Here is a 15148-nt window from a genome sequence, read left to right on the forward strand (position 1 = left end):
TTTCCATGGTTCTGGTTCCTATTAAATGTAATTTCTACTCATTGTAGAAAACTGAACAGTAGATAAATATATAAGAATAAAGTAAAAATCACATGCAATCTCACCACTCAGAACTGAGGCAGAGAAATTACATGCTTACACTCTAAAGCCAAGTAGTCTGGATCTGAATCCCAGCTCCATGTCTTATTAGCTCAGTAACTTCAGGCAAGTTACCTAGTTTCTTCATCTATAAACTGTGGATAAGTAAAAGTATTTAAATGGTGCTATATTTCCTTCTAGGCTTTTTTTCCTATGCAAAACTTATACTTAGTCTAATTGGTTTTTTGCTCTTAACAAAGTGTGGTAGACAAAATGCCTTTTTCATATAATGCAAGATGTCCAACCTTTTAGAAGGAAATTATTGATGGTAGAATGTGACTTTTCCAGTTAAAATTAGATGTTCAACTCCCCAGTGAATTCTTTTTAGTTTTGCGTCTGTTTAGACCTCCCAATGGTTCATTATGATGTTGTTCTATTTTGCTAAATGAACCCAACAATTCACTTGGAGATTGTAGAAGACATTGTAAAGCTAGAAAGTGGGAGATTATAACTGTGAATCCAAAGTAATGTCAATGTGAACCCTCCAATCAAGGGACAGGTTCTCTGGTGTCAGTTTATCACTGAAATTTGCCCCAAACACTTTTCCATCTGATATTTTGATTTTTATGGGGTAAGATGGAAGGAGTAAAGTCTGACAGCTTAAATCCAGAACTTGTCTCTGATACCTATTACCTGTGCTATCTTAAACCAAGATGGGACCAAATTACTTACATTCTCTAAATCTCAGGTGCTTTTTCTATAACTTGGGAATAATATGACCTGCCTCGAAGAGTTGTTGTGAAATAAACCAGTTTTAGGTAAAAGACCTTCACACAATGACTGCTATGGTAAGGGCTCAGTAAGTGGTAGATGGTGATGACTGTGATGATGGTGATTAGAGTGTAATCATTAAAATAAAGACTTAGATTTTTATAGAGCTTTTTTTACTTTGATATTTGATGGGTTTTAGGATTTGGAAAAGTTGTTTAACTTATCAAAGCATATATATTTTCATCCTTAAAATGAAGATGATAATTCTTTGAGTTGGTGTGAAGATTAAAGGGGGAAGTGCTTAGAAAAGTGCTTGGCCCTAGGTAAATACTCCATAAATGTTAGCTCTTATTCTCATTATTTATAAGAAAAGACACTAATAGTTCCAGTGAAAATATTTAACAAATTCCTTACTCTTCTTAAGGGATTAGAAGAAAATGTTTCATGTCATAATTAAGAGGATTTACTGAAGACTCTAGTACCAAAAAAATAAATGAATAAATAAAAGATTGAAAAGCTAAAGTAACAGCCAAGTTTTAAAAATATCTTTTGTTGTCAGCTCTTTTGAGATTTTCTTCTTCTGAGATGAGAAAAGAAAATTGGATCCTTTTTGCATTTCATTCTATGGGGCTCTTTCCCCCATATTTCAAACACAAAATAGCTTTCCTTGCCACCTGCCTTGGGCTGATAATGCCAAAGAACTTCCTGCCCAAGTGGTTTTTAAGCTCTGGGTTGGCACCATAAATCTCAACAAATCCTTGGCGGGGCTGAGGATGAGTGAAAGTCATTATTATGGGTCTTTTGGACTCATTCTTTCTGCAGTATAATAAATACCACCGTGGGACACTGTGCCCTGCAGACAAAGCATCACTTGGGCTCTTTGTGTGCACTTCCCATCAGCAAGTCACAAGTGGAATGTCATAATGTGTCCATTGTATATACATTTTTGAATAAATAAGTATAACAAAGACAATATGCTCATCTCATTTAATCTCAGCTCTTAACTGTGAAAACACAACACATTTCCCACTCTAGTGAAATGGAGCAGGAAAGGCCTGTACCAGTCTGGTTCCTGGCATGCCATCAGAGGAATACCTGGTGGGAGCCATGATGATGGTTTCTAGGGCTCAACTCCCTAACGCCTAAGTTTTCCAATTGTAATTTGATCACTTGTTTTCAGGGATGGGATTTTTGTCAGATGTCTTGTAGGCACCTATTGGACAGGTCCCACAGCCCTGGCTCTTTTCCAACTCTGGATAGGGTCTCTTACACCGATAGATTTACTGGAAGAATGTCAACAGGATGTCAAGTGAGGCTTTCCTTGTAGCCCCAGACTGAGGACCTGAGCACCAGAGGTTCTAAAGAGAACAGCCATTTAGCTGGCACTGATTTAGAATTGGAAACCCTCCCCCCGACCCCCACCTTCAAGTTTATTTGAGGGCTGACAACTGGCCCACCTTTAATCTACCACAAGAAGACTGATGAGGAGCCTAACAAGGAAGAGATCAAGGTTCATGGAAAGAGGCGTTTTCCTCCAAGGAGTACTTTTTCCTGCTGGGATCCAGATGGGTGGTGGGGAATTCTCCAAGACTCTAATATATTTTGGGGGTATCTGAAAGAAGGGAGGTCCAGCACTGGCCAAATGTCTGCTGGGTGGCAGGTGTGCTGACGTGTCCTATCCAAGCAGGGGAAAGAGATCTAGAGGGAGAGGGCTAGGCTTGGAGAAGGAGCAGCACTGAAGTGGCCTATGGCTGGGCCAGCAAAGATGCCTGTTTCCCAGGGGGCAGATAGACAATATGGAAGATTGCTATCATCTTGCTTAAACTCAGCAAGGGCGTTGCTCTCCAGGAGAGGTCCACACTAAGGGCAAGATGCTGATGGCAAGAGCTGTGTGGGTGGTCACACTGGGGCCACGTTGAGGGGCTCTTGGTTCTTAGGAGAATCCACGGTAACCTCACAAAAAAGCCACACTGGGGTGCTGGATCCACACAGAGGACACCAAAGGCCAAGCTGTTACAAGCTGTGGTGAGAGATTGCACCATGGCCTGGTGAGTAGGAAATGCTTGCCTCTTTGCTGCTCCATTTTCCCCACCCCAAATGACTGAAGAAGCTAGAAAATAGAAGCTTGAAGGAATGACAGTGTAGAGCTTCAAACTAGATATGAAATTAAAGTATTAAACTAGATTGGACTAATTTTATTAACCTCAAGTTTTCAGAAAGTTAGGGAATCTATACAAGATATCATTTAGAGATGAGAAAGCAGGAATTCAGTACAGTAGGGTTGAAAATAGAGACTTAAAAAAAATTGTTTCAGGAATTCCCTGGTGGTCCAGTGGTTAGGACTCTGCACTTTCCCTGCTGAGGGCCCGAGTTCCATCCCTGGTCAGGGAACTAGGATCCCACAAGCTGCGCCACATGGCCAAAAAAAAAAAAAAAATTGTTTCATGTTTCTATCTCTATTAAGCTGAGACAACTCAATAAGCTTGTTCATTTGCATTCCCAGGTTAATCCTTACTGCTGCATGCTGTATTTCAGTGTCCTACTGAAGTCTATTTGCTGCATTTCATTTAAGATCTTTGCATCAATATTCACAAAAAGAGATTATTCCGTAGCTCTTCTTTCCTCCCTCCCTCCCTTCCTCCCTCCCTCCCTCTCTCTCTCTCCCTCTCTCTTTCTTTCTTTCTTTCTTTCTTTCTTTCTTTCTTTCTTTCTTTCTTTCTTTCTTTCTTTTCTTCTTTCTTTCTTTTTGTATAATCTTGGTCAGGTTTTATATCAAGGTCCTTGATAAAAGAAATCTGAAGTATTTCCTTCTTTCCCTGTGCTCTGAAGCAGCTTAAATATTTTAGAACTACATGTGCCTTGACATGCTAACATGATTCACCTGTGAAATTTCCTGGGCCTGACACTTTTGGGGGTGAGCAGGGGAGGCCCTGCTGTTTATTCTTTCACCTTGTTTGAACTGAGCCATGAGTAGGTGCTAGTGTTCCCCGTTTACCTCCCCCATGCCACAGGGTACCACAACTATGGGTTAGAACATGGCCTCAGTATTTAATTTCTAGTTTAAATTTAAGCAGTCCATCACCAAATGCTTGCTCTCCACAACTTATGGGCCTGGGTCACTGCAGGGCATTTTGGGACACATTGGGGGAAGACAGGCGTCTCCCCACCTCCAAAGAGAATAGGGTCCTTTGGAGATCCACATACCCAGTCCACCTGGAGAGTAGTACAACCTAGAACACAATCAGTGCCAAATTCAAATTGGTTCCCTGTGACTTACTCATTGTCTTTTATTTTATCTTTAGAAAAAATATGGACAATTTGTAAAGGTTGAAAATCTATAAAAGGTGAAAGACTTTAAAATGTTTTAAGATTCTGTCCTGCCCGATTATTTTTTGAGCCATGGTTTTGTACCCAATTAATGAAAAGCAAGCCAACCAAGCTCTTCAAATGTTCACCCTGGGGTCCTCTGGGAATCTTAGCCATGGGTTCCCCCCACCACACACACTGGTCCAGGCAGCATTAGGGGAGCAGTGTGACCACCTTCCTCATCTGGGTAGCAAAGCCCCCTCAGTCCCTCTTGTCAAGGGAGGCTGTCTTGAAATTGCATCATCTTTTTTCCTCTAGTTCTTTCTCAGTCTGTTGTGAATGGAAAAGGGAGGGCTGGGTTATTTCAGTTCCGGCAATGGACAGATCAAAATTGCTTCCCTCTCTCCTACTCTGTTTCCCTTGAGGACCTAATTTATTTCATGCATTTTGACCTATCCCTACTTAGAAATGGCTGCTGTGATTCTCTGTTGAGGCATTTCCCTTCCGCCTTGTTTGGCCCCCAGGCCAACCCCACAGGCCACGGTCCCTCTACACAGCGAAGTCAGTCTGGCTGCTGGGCCCAGCTGGATGGAGGTGTGTTTTATGAAGTTCAACCCTGCACCCTGGGCCATAAATACACATTGTGCACATAAATGAACAGCTAACATTGGCCAGACCCCTCCAAAAAAACATGTTAATAAGCAGACAGTAAGTCTTTAAAATATGGAAAAGCAGTTAATCTTTCCGCTGGCAAATCCTTGGTAGGGGGTGTTTTCCTCCACTGTAGTAATAGCTGCCTGCAGAGATTTCCATCTCCTAGGACTGGGGGTAAAAGGGGGGGAGTTTGCTCTACCCCCCTTGGGGCTTCATGAGAACACTTGGGGAGCCTTCACCTTGGAGGGTGAATGTGTTAAAATGAATAATATCTTGCACTGGTTGTCATTAACCATTCATATCAAGTGATCACTGGGTCTGCCCTCGAGGAGCTTGAGCACTAATAATTCCAGTACAAGACAGAAAGTCGGCTGCCTATGGTAGCAGCCCCGTAACAGGCCTGGGCTCCAGAGGCTTGCAGCTCTGCCCCTGTTACTCTAGGAAGTCAGTTAATCTCTTGTTTCCTGATCTCTAATATGGGCACAATTATGTCTCATTCGTACAACTTCTGTAGGAGTTGAGTTACGTTCTCTGAGTCCCAGTTTTCTCTTTTCTGAAATGAGAAAATCAATACTCTTTGCCCCTAGCATAACATTCCATTTTATAAATGTTTTAAGAATACACGTACACATTCTCCTTGTAAAGAACTCCAATGTTACAGATTAAGTTTAAGTCTCCCCGGACAATTATTCCCAGTCTTCTCTTGTCCACCACTGCCATCCTGTTCCCTCCCCTCCATCCCCTCCTCCCTTGCTCTCTCTCTCACTGATGATGTGGTAGGAGGACCAGACTTGAGGGTAGGGATGGGGGCTCAGTAGACAGAAGGTGCCTGGAGCCAATACATGCTTGCTTTATTGGAGAGATGGAAGGTCAAGTTTGCAAATTGCCTCTAATCTGTTGAGCAGCCATGACTTTTATCTACATGTCTCAGGCAGAGCATGGGAGTTGCCAGTGGGTTAACTTAAGGAGGATATAGGTGACAACTGTCAATCTGGAGATGACATGATCTGTGCCTTATAAATACTTAATTTCACTTGGTCCTTTCATTCCTTTTTATCACTAGGAAGACACTTCATATGTTCTGTCCTTTTTTGTGTTCTACCCACATGTGCTCCACTTGTTCATTTATTCCTTCTATGTTAACATGAGTCATGGATCACTTACTGATACTATCTATTCCTAACCTAACTGATAAGTCTTATCCATCCCATTTATTTTTCTTGTTCTCTGTAGCAGAATCAAATACTCTTAGATGAGAATATTAAATATTCTTAAATATTTATACTTTATGTATAGTTTTGCAACGTTATTTTCCCACTTACTATGTTTTGGGTAATCTTTCATGATGGTAAATGGACACCTTTTACCCTTTCATCTGGTGCCAAGTAGACCATAGAACAGACACACTGTTGCTTATTTAATCATTCCTCTGTTGATGGACTTTCAGGTGGGTTTTGTTTTTTCCTCCTCTCAATGAACAATGTTACCAAGAGCATCTTTATGTATGTCTTCTTGGGTTCTTGAACAATAGTTCCTCTTACTGAGAAGTAAAACTACTGGAAAAATAGGATCTAAATGATTTTTCACTGTAACGGTAACGAATTGTTCTCATAGGGGCTGTAAAATTCACTTTCCCACCAGCAGTGTAGAATAATATTCACTTCTTCAGACTCTCCATCATTTGATACTACCATAGACTTAAAATTTTTCCATTCTGCTGGTGAAAAATGCATTTCATTATTTTAATTTCATTTTAATTTATATTTACCTAATTTGTAGTGAGATCGAACCCCTTTTACATATCAGCTGTCTATCTGTGTTTCCCCTTCTGTAAATTATCTTATGGGTTTTGATACTGATTAGGGGCAAGCATCTTCCCTTCTCTCTCTGTCTCTCTCTCTCTTTTTTTTTTTTTATAAAACTCAATTTTATACAATTGTCCAGACTGTTCTTTGTATTTAATCTTATGAATGAATCTTAGGATCATCACCTCAAATTCCATCAAAATTCCTGTTGGGATTTTTATTGAGATTACTTTGAATTAAAAGGTTAATTGAAGGAGAAATGACACCTTTAATATATAACTGTTCCCTTCCACAACGACTGTGGATTTCTTAGGGTTGTTTTTTTTCTTTTATGTTCAGTAAAGTTTGATCATTTTCTTCATAAAGAAACATCTTTTACTAGGTTTATCCTTGGGCATTTCATAGTAATTATTGACAATATCAATGGTTCTTTATTTCATAAATATTTTTTCATTGGTTATTGCCAGTGTCAGGGAAAGGCTGTGGTTTTATATGCTGATTATGTAACTGGGCAGCTTGCTTAGTTCTTTTCTTGGTTCTAACAGTTGGTCAGTGGGTTCACATGGATTTTCTATGAACACAGTGTTATCTGTTCTTTGGGTGACTTGGTAGTATTCACTTGGGGTTAGATTCTCAATGTGCATTTCAGGTTTTTTTCATGCAGTTGGTTTGCTGGTGTTTTTTATAGCTTGGCCAAATGTTGATAATTTATACTTTATCCCCCAAAGTGTGTTTGCTCTAAGTTTTCAAATTGTTTGTAATGATATTCGTAATACTCACTTAAAATGTTTAAAATGCCTCTGTATCTTTTAGGTTTTAATGTAACTTTGTGACTTCTTTTTCTTGATCAGGAGTGCCATAAGTGGACTTATGTCCTTGTTCTTTTAAGCCAGAGTTTGATTCTTTTAGTTATCCTCACGTTTTCGTCTGCATCTTATTCTTCTGCTTTTATCTTTATAAGTTCATCCTGTCATTGATTCAGTGAATGTTTACTGAGCATCTGCTTTGTCCCAGGCGTAACTCTGGCTGCTGGGGATAAAAGATAACCAGGGGCAGACGCATGTGGCCTTCCTCCTGTGGAAACCACAGTTTGTTGTGAGGGACAGACAGTGAGCAAGGAAGGAGGAAGTGGAGGCAAAGGAGATTGAGAAGAAAGGCAGTGAGGTCGTTGGTGTCCTTGACAAGAACCGATCCAAGGGTGTGGTAAGGACTACAGCCTTATTGGAGTAGATTTGTGAAAGAAGAGAAGTGAGGAAGTAGAGAGAAAGGAAGAGAGAGAGAGGAGAGAGAGAGGGATTGTGTATAATTCTTTTTAGGAGTTGTACTATAAATGAGGACGGGGAAGCAGGGTGGTAGGTGGAGGTAAAGTTAAGGGAGAGTTTTGTGTAAGCTGAAGAAAATGGCTAGTAAACAAGAGAAACTATTTGTACAATGATCACCTCTCTCCTCTTCCATCAGTCACATCCTTGCAGAAGCCTGAGGGCTGGGCTTTGGAGAGGGGCATCAATTCTCAGCCCAGTGTACCACAGGGGAGAATGAGTGTAGGGCACAGGTGCAGGTTTATGTTCTTATTTTTCCAGTTTCTTGATTCAAAAACACAGTTCGTTTATTTGCAAATTTTTTTCCCAGTAAAAATATTTAAGCAGCCCAGACTCAAATCTGCACAGATTTGAGTCTGGGCTGCTCTCAAATTCTCAAGGATTAATTGGATGTGTTTTTAACCTTTTATTTCCACTGCTTATATCTTTTCGCTATTAATTTCTAATTTTACCCAAATGTAAAAGAAGAACATGTAATTGATACTTTCTGCTCTTTGGAATGTGTTGCAGTTCCCTGCGTTTGAAAATGACATATTCTGTTATTGCTTAGATCTGAAGAGTTTTTGCTCTATATTTTAAACAAGTCATGCATTCATCATACCATTTTGGTATTTCTATCAGTTTGTATACTATGATCATAAAAATTCATGTCATATCTTGTTATACTAGATACACTCTAGAGAACAGAACAAATTTTTTGAGAGAAAGATGAATGAAGATGACTTACAGAGAAATTGACCATTTTTTAATGTTATAGTCTAGTTCATCTGACTAAACTGAATTTGGTAAAATATCATGAAAATTTATGTGACAGGGATTCTGGGCCTGGGGCTACATATTTAGCTAATCTGTTGGCTATAGAAGAATACGGGATTTGTTCTCTAATTTGTTCCTCCAAAGAGTCACTGGTATTTCTGGTTCAAGGAGTATTTTTATGGTGACATTACTTTGTCATTTCATTGTATTGGGTAAGGTGAGAAAGAGGTGTCATTAGGCTTACTTATGTTGGACTAGCTGTACAGATAGACCCAGAATGTCAGAAGTGCCATATGGCCTTAGTACCAGCTTAACTTGGTCTCTGAGAAGGATGGATCTCCTTAAACAACCAGCACTAATTTCATCCAAAAAATACCTCTATTATGGGCAGACATTGTGCAAAGTGGTTCAGGGAAAGGTCTAGGAAGTTCACTTCATCTTTTATCATTAATATGACATAGCTTCAATCTATCCTTGATGGAGGGAGAAGGAAAAATACACCTCAAAGAACATCAGATGCAACTTGGGGTGATGTTTAGGCCCTGGGAGAAGAAAATGAGTCTTGGAAAAGCCTAACCTCTTAGACCCTGGAAACTGAGGTGATTTAGCCAACTCTGACTCTCCTGTTTCATACACGTAAAAGTCCAGTCTTTCCAAGGTGAGTTTTATGAGCTATATATGGACATAGATGTAGGTTATAGGCTACTGTCTTCTTAGTGAAACTTCATGTTTGAAAGTGAAGAGCCTCATGGAAGGAGGCAACTTGACTAGTAAAGCAGTCTCTGAAACTTGTTTTCCAAAACATTACAGTAGTTCCCCCACCCCAGGGAAAGTTTTCCTCACGGCTATTAAGTTGAGGGATGGTAAATGACCACTCACTGTCTCTCTGCCTCTTGTTCCAACAGGTCCTTTGTCATCCAGCAAATCCCAAGCAGCAATCTGTTCATGGTGGTGGTGGACAGTAGCTGCCTCTGTGAGTCTGTGGCCCCCATCACCATGGCACCCATTGAAATCAGGTATATCCTTTTGTGTGTAGGTCCAGCCACTACTGATGAAGCTGGTAAGGGGTATCGACAGTAAGGAAACCTAGGGGAGAATTCTTAGAGAGGAGGAGATGATATCCTTTCCACTATTAGAGAGAGAGAAGTTGTCAAGGGAGTTTAGTGCCAAGTTTTGAGCTCTGAAATTCAGAGTAAGGAAAAGGAGCATCTTGGAAATATGCCTTAACAACAGTCAACATAACGAATCCCTTAAGTGTGAACGTTTAAAGGCTCAGAAGATCAGAAGGCGTCCGGAATCTTGTCATGGCTTCCATCCTGAGGTAATCTGAGAACGCTTCCTACTCTTTTCCCATCAGATTCACCATGAGAATCTCACAGTAGTCAAAGAACTATAGCTCAAAAGTTTACTCTTGAGAAAGCAGTCCCTTTCAGGCAAACCAAAGAAGAATATACAGGAAGGCTAATGGTACTCTACTTTCAACCTCTCACTGCCTTCTTATTTAGTCTGTGCTTAATAGTCTTATTATATCCATGTATATTTTTTAAAAGCCTCTTTACTATCTTCCCCATTACAAATGTGCTATAATTTTACCACTTTCCACTATTACACATAAAGTGGCTCTTACCATCTTGTTTTACTTCTTTCAAATTGTAGTTAAAATTATTTTCCTGCTTACTTTTAGACAGCCTTTTATTTATAAGAAATTCATGTAATGCAAAAGTGGCAATACTAATGTCAGATCAAGAGTCACAATATATAAGTGTGGAATGATAAGCCTTTAAACTCCCCTAACCACACGAAGTCACAACTCTAAAGGCACTACATTTACACCAAAAGTGATGATCAGAGAAAAATTAAACCTAGTACTAAGAAAGGTAAACTTATCACCCATGTAGGTGAATTATGTCCTTCAATGTTGTAGGCAAAAAAAATTAAATATGGCAAGAAAAGTTACAATTTAAAAATTAAGTCCATCCCCCACCTTGAAAAATAGAAAACTTGCCTAGACCAATTACTATAGGGAGACTGGGAAGATATTCATTTTTTAAAATGCCACCAGAGCCAGCTGAGTGTTAATCTCACCTGTAAATAGCAAATAATTTTAATGTTATTTAAACTATCCAAGTCCTAGAAAATATTTTAAAGTCAGTATAGTATTAAAAAGAATTTGGCATTTATTGAGAATGTTTCCTTCTGTATTTGAGGGAGAGTTCAATAACAACATAAGTTGAAAGGGCCTTTGATAAAATTGAGTGATCACCTCTAATAAAAGCTCTATGAACTTTCTATTTTCTATGAAAATAGAAATATGAACAATAGTCCAAAAACAATAATACCACTTCAATTAAAACCAGAACTGCATACATAGCACTAAAGTCACTAGAGTAAAAATCTTCTCGAGTTAATAAGATAATTTGCTTTGGTAACTAGATACATGATAAACACTAAAAAAAAATCAGTATTTTTTTACTTTAAGTTTCTAGACCCACTGAGATGAGGTCAGTGGAAAAGAATGGTAATTCTTATGTATGACAAAGGTTCAATTCAAAGGGGAGAGTATAGAATGGACTTGCATGGTAAATGATGGTCTCATAAGAAATTCTAGGGATTGGACTCATGCTCTTGGATTGGAAGAATTAATGTTGTTAAAATGGCCATACTACCCAAAGCAATCTACAGATTTCATGTGATCTCTATCAAATTACCCATGACATTTTTCACAGAACTAGAACAAATAATCCTAAAACTTATATGGAAACATAAAAGACGCAGAATCGCCAAAGCCATTCTGAGAAAAAAGAACAAAGCAGGAGACATAACCCTCTCAGGCTTCAGACAATACTACAAAGCTACAGTAATCAAAACAGCATGGTACTGGCACAGAAACAGACATATGGATCAGTGGAACAGAATAGAGGGCCAAGAAATAAACCCACACACCTATGGTCAATTAATCTTCAAGAAAGGAGGCAAGAATATACAATGGGGAAAAGACAGTCTCTTCAGCAAATGGCGTTGGGAAAGCTGGACAGTCACATGCAAATCAATGAAGTTAGAACACACCCTCACACCATACACAAAAATAAATTCAAAATGCCTTAAAGACTTAAATACAAGACATGACACCATAAAACTCCTAGAAGAGAACATAGGCAAGACATTCTCTGACATAAATTGTACCAGTGTTTTCTTAGGTCAGTCTCCCAAGGCAATAGAAATAAAAGCAAGATAAACAAATACTGTATGCTAACACATATATATGGAATCTAAAAAAAAAGAAAAAAGGTTCTGAAGAACCTAGGGGCAGGACAGGAATAAAGACACAGACATAGAGAATGGACTTGAGGACACAGGGAGGGGGAAGGGTAAGCTGGGAAGAAGTGAGAGAGTGGCATGGACATATATACACGACCAAATGTAAAATAAATAACTAGTGGGAAGCAGCTGCATAGCACAGGGAGATCAGCTCGGTGCTTTGTGACCACCTAGAGGGGTGGGATAGGGAGGGTGGGAGGGAAAAACAAGAGGGAGGGGATATGGGGATACATGTATACATAGAGCTGATTCACTTTGTTATACAGCAGAAACTAAAACACGATTGTAAAGCAATTATACTCCAATAAAGATGTTTAAAAAAAAATGGGACCTAATCAAACTTATAAGCTTTTATACAGCAAAGGAAACCATAAACAAAACAAAAGGGCATCCTACAGGCTGGGAGAAGATATTTGCAAATGATGCAACTGAAAGGGCTTAATTTCCAAAATATACAAACAACTCATACAACTCAATAACAAAAATCAAACAGCCCAGTTGAAAAATGGGCAGAAAACCTAAATAGACATTTCTCCAAAGAAGAAATACAGATGGCCAATAGGCACATGAAAAGATGCTCGTCATCACTAATTATTAGAGAAATGCAAATCAAAACTACATTGAGGTACCACCTCACACCAGTCAGAATGGCCATCATCAAAAAGTCTACGGATAACAAATGCTGGAGAGGGTGTGGAGAAAAGGGAACCCTCCTACACTGTTGGTGGGAATATAAATTGGTGCAGCCACTATGGAAAACAGTACAGAGGTTCCTGATAAAAGTAAAAATAGAGTTGCCATATGATCCAGCAATCTCACTCCTGGGCATATATCCAGGTAAAACTATAATTCAAAAAGATACATGCAACCCTATGTTCATAGCAGCACTATTTACAATAGCCAAGACATAGAAATAACCTAAATGTCCATCAGCAGATGAATGGATAAAGACAATGTGATGTATATATATAATGGAATATTACTCAGCCATAAAAAAGAATGAAATAATGCCATTTGCAGCAACATGGATGAACCCAGAGGTTATCATACTAAGCAAAGTAAATCAGAAAGAGAAAGACAAATACCATATGATATCATTTATATGTGGAACCTATCAAGTATAAGTGGAATCTAAAATACGACACAAATGAACATATCTATGAAACGGAAACAGACTCACAGATGTAGAGACAGACTTGTGGTTGCTAAGGGTGTGGGGGAAGGATTGGGAGTTTGGGATTAACAGATGCAAACTATTATGTCTAGAATGGATAAATAACAAGGTCCTACTGTATAGCACAGGGAACTATATTCAATATCCTGAGATGAACCATAATGGAAAAGAAAATGGAAAAATATATATATATTATATATATAATATATTATGTATATATATAAAATATATTATATATATAATATATAATATATATGTATCTGAATCATTTTGCTGTACAACAGAAATTTACACAACATTGTAAATCAATTATACTTCAATACAATTTTAAAAATAAATAAATAAAAAAGAAATTCTAGGGATTGGAGAGACCTTCTTATCCAAGACCAAAGAGTTATAGAAGAAAAACAGATTTATTTAACTATATAAAAATTATAACTTTTTGATGGAAAAACATAACTAAGTCAGTATCCAATTTATAGAACTTGAAAAAATATTTATAAATCAAAGCATAAAGAGCTCTTTAAATTGATAAGTCAAACAACTACATATAAAAATAAGCCGAGGACATGAAATATACAATTTACTGGGTGATCAGAAAATACAGGTACCAATGAAATATCTAGCAATAGCCATCAAAAGCAAAAATACTCTTTAGCTCTGCACTGTCACTCCTGGGCATCTTTACCTAAGGCCAGGGCAGGAGCAAGTATCATTGTTTGGTAAGGACCTATATTCAGCACTCTTTGTAGAAGTAGAGAACAGATGAGAAGATGAATGACCATCAATAACAAAAAAAAAGAACTGAATAAAATAGACCTAGAATAATGGAGATAGAGAAATTTCCATCAATTAGTAGATAAAAATCACGGTACAGAAAGGAATAAATAATATGATTTGAGTTTTGTAAAACAGAGCCTCCCTTCCCCCAAATTAAAAAGAAGACACACACAAAACCTTCCATAGCCAAGTATCTGAAATGATCAGCCCCCTGAGATGTGATCTTTTACTAAGAAGGTCAGTATTTTGCTTTTATAAAATAATCACAAGAGACTTCTCTACCAACAGCCCTTTGCCTCTTGAATGTTCTTCATAATAGTATACAAAGAGTCATTTTGAATACTTTATGCATTGACAAGTGAAATCAGAGATTCTCATTACTAACGTGATGAAATGTAGACAAGTCCATTTCCTGGCATTCTCTAGGTTCCAAATGATTTTGTTCATACCCTGGAGAGCAGGGAGGGATCTGGGGACTCCACATACCTTGGGAAGTTTAAGGCATCTTGGGATCCACCTCGGCTCTAACCAACCCTGCCTTTCCCTGTAGGAGAATGCGAGGGAGTGTGGGGGTGCGCTGAATCTCCAGGCCAAGATGGTCCTTATCCTGCTCCCTCTGCTTTTGATGCTCTTCTCAAGGTGACACTGATGGAGATGTTCTCTTGGCATGCTAAAGTATGGAAAAACTGTGAGCCAAAATATGGTGCGACATAGGAGACATGAAATGTAGTCCAACCATCAGCATCTCATGATATTAAACTGTGCGTGATATAAACTCTTAGAGATATGTTGACAAAAAAGTTATCTTTTTACTTTGCCAGTTATGCAAATGTGAGTTTGCTACGTTATTATCATCCTTCATCAGAAACGGGACTGCAAGTGGGCAGTGTCCCTTCTGCTTGAAACCCATTGAAACCAATTTAAAACTGTGTACTTTTTAAATAAAGTATATTAAAATCATAATCTCCTGGTTTGGGTTTTATTATCATTTTACTGCTGAGAATACAGAATGGAAACTACATGAAAATGTCACCCATTCCAGACAGCAAGAAAGGATGGTTGTTGGCAGAGACTTTACTCTAAAGCAGATTCTAGACAAGTATTTAACAACTGTTTAGATGCTCCACTCTCAGTTATAAAAATATTTACAGAAGTAAATCAAAATATCATCTACATCAGAAGAATTT

General features: G+C 38.4%; 1 protein-coding gene across 2 annotated transcripts in view; it reads left to right on the forward strand.

Annotated features, from left to right (window-relative positions):
* CACNA2D3 (calcium voltage-gated channel auxiliary subunit alpha2delta 3) overlaps window positions 1-14872 on the forward strand; it is a 770150-nt gene extending 755278 nt beyond the window's left edge. The window contains exons 35-37 of one of the 2 annotated variants that reach the window (XM_059937666.1): window positions 9595-9712; window positions 9933-10010; window positions 14512-14872. In XM_059937666.1, the coding sequence (XP_059793649.1) occupies window positions 9595-9712; window positions 9933-10010; window positions 14512-14604 (289 nt within the window). In that variant the 3' untranslated portion in view covers window positions 14605-14872. The other variant, XM_059937667.1, reaches the window with a different exon arrangement.
* Window positions 14873-15148: the final 276 nt, after the last annotated feature.

The sequence above is a fragment of the Balaenoptera ricei genome, chromosome 11 (genome assembly GCF_028023285.1).
Source record: "Balaenoptera ricei isolate mBalRic1 chromosome 11, mBalRic1.hap2, whole genome shotgun sequence".
Taxonomy (NCBI): domain Eukaryota; kingdom Metazoa; phylum Chordata; class Mammalia; order Artiodactyla; family Balaenopteridae; genus Balaenoptera; species Balaenoptera ricei.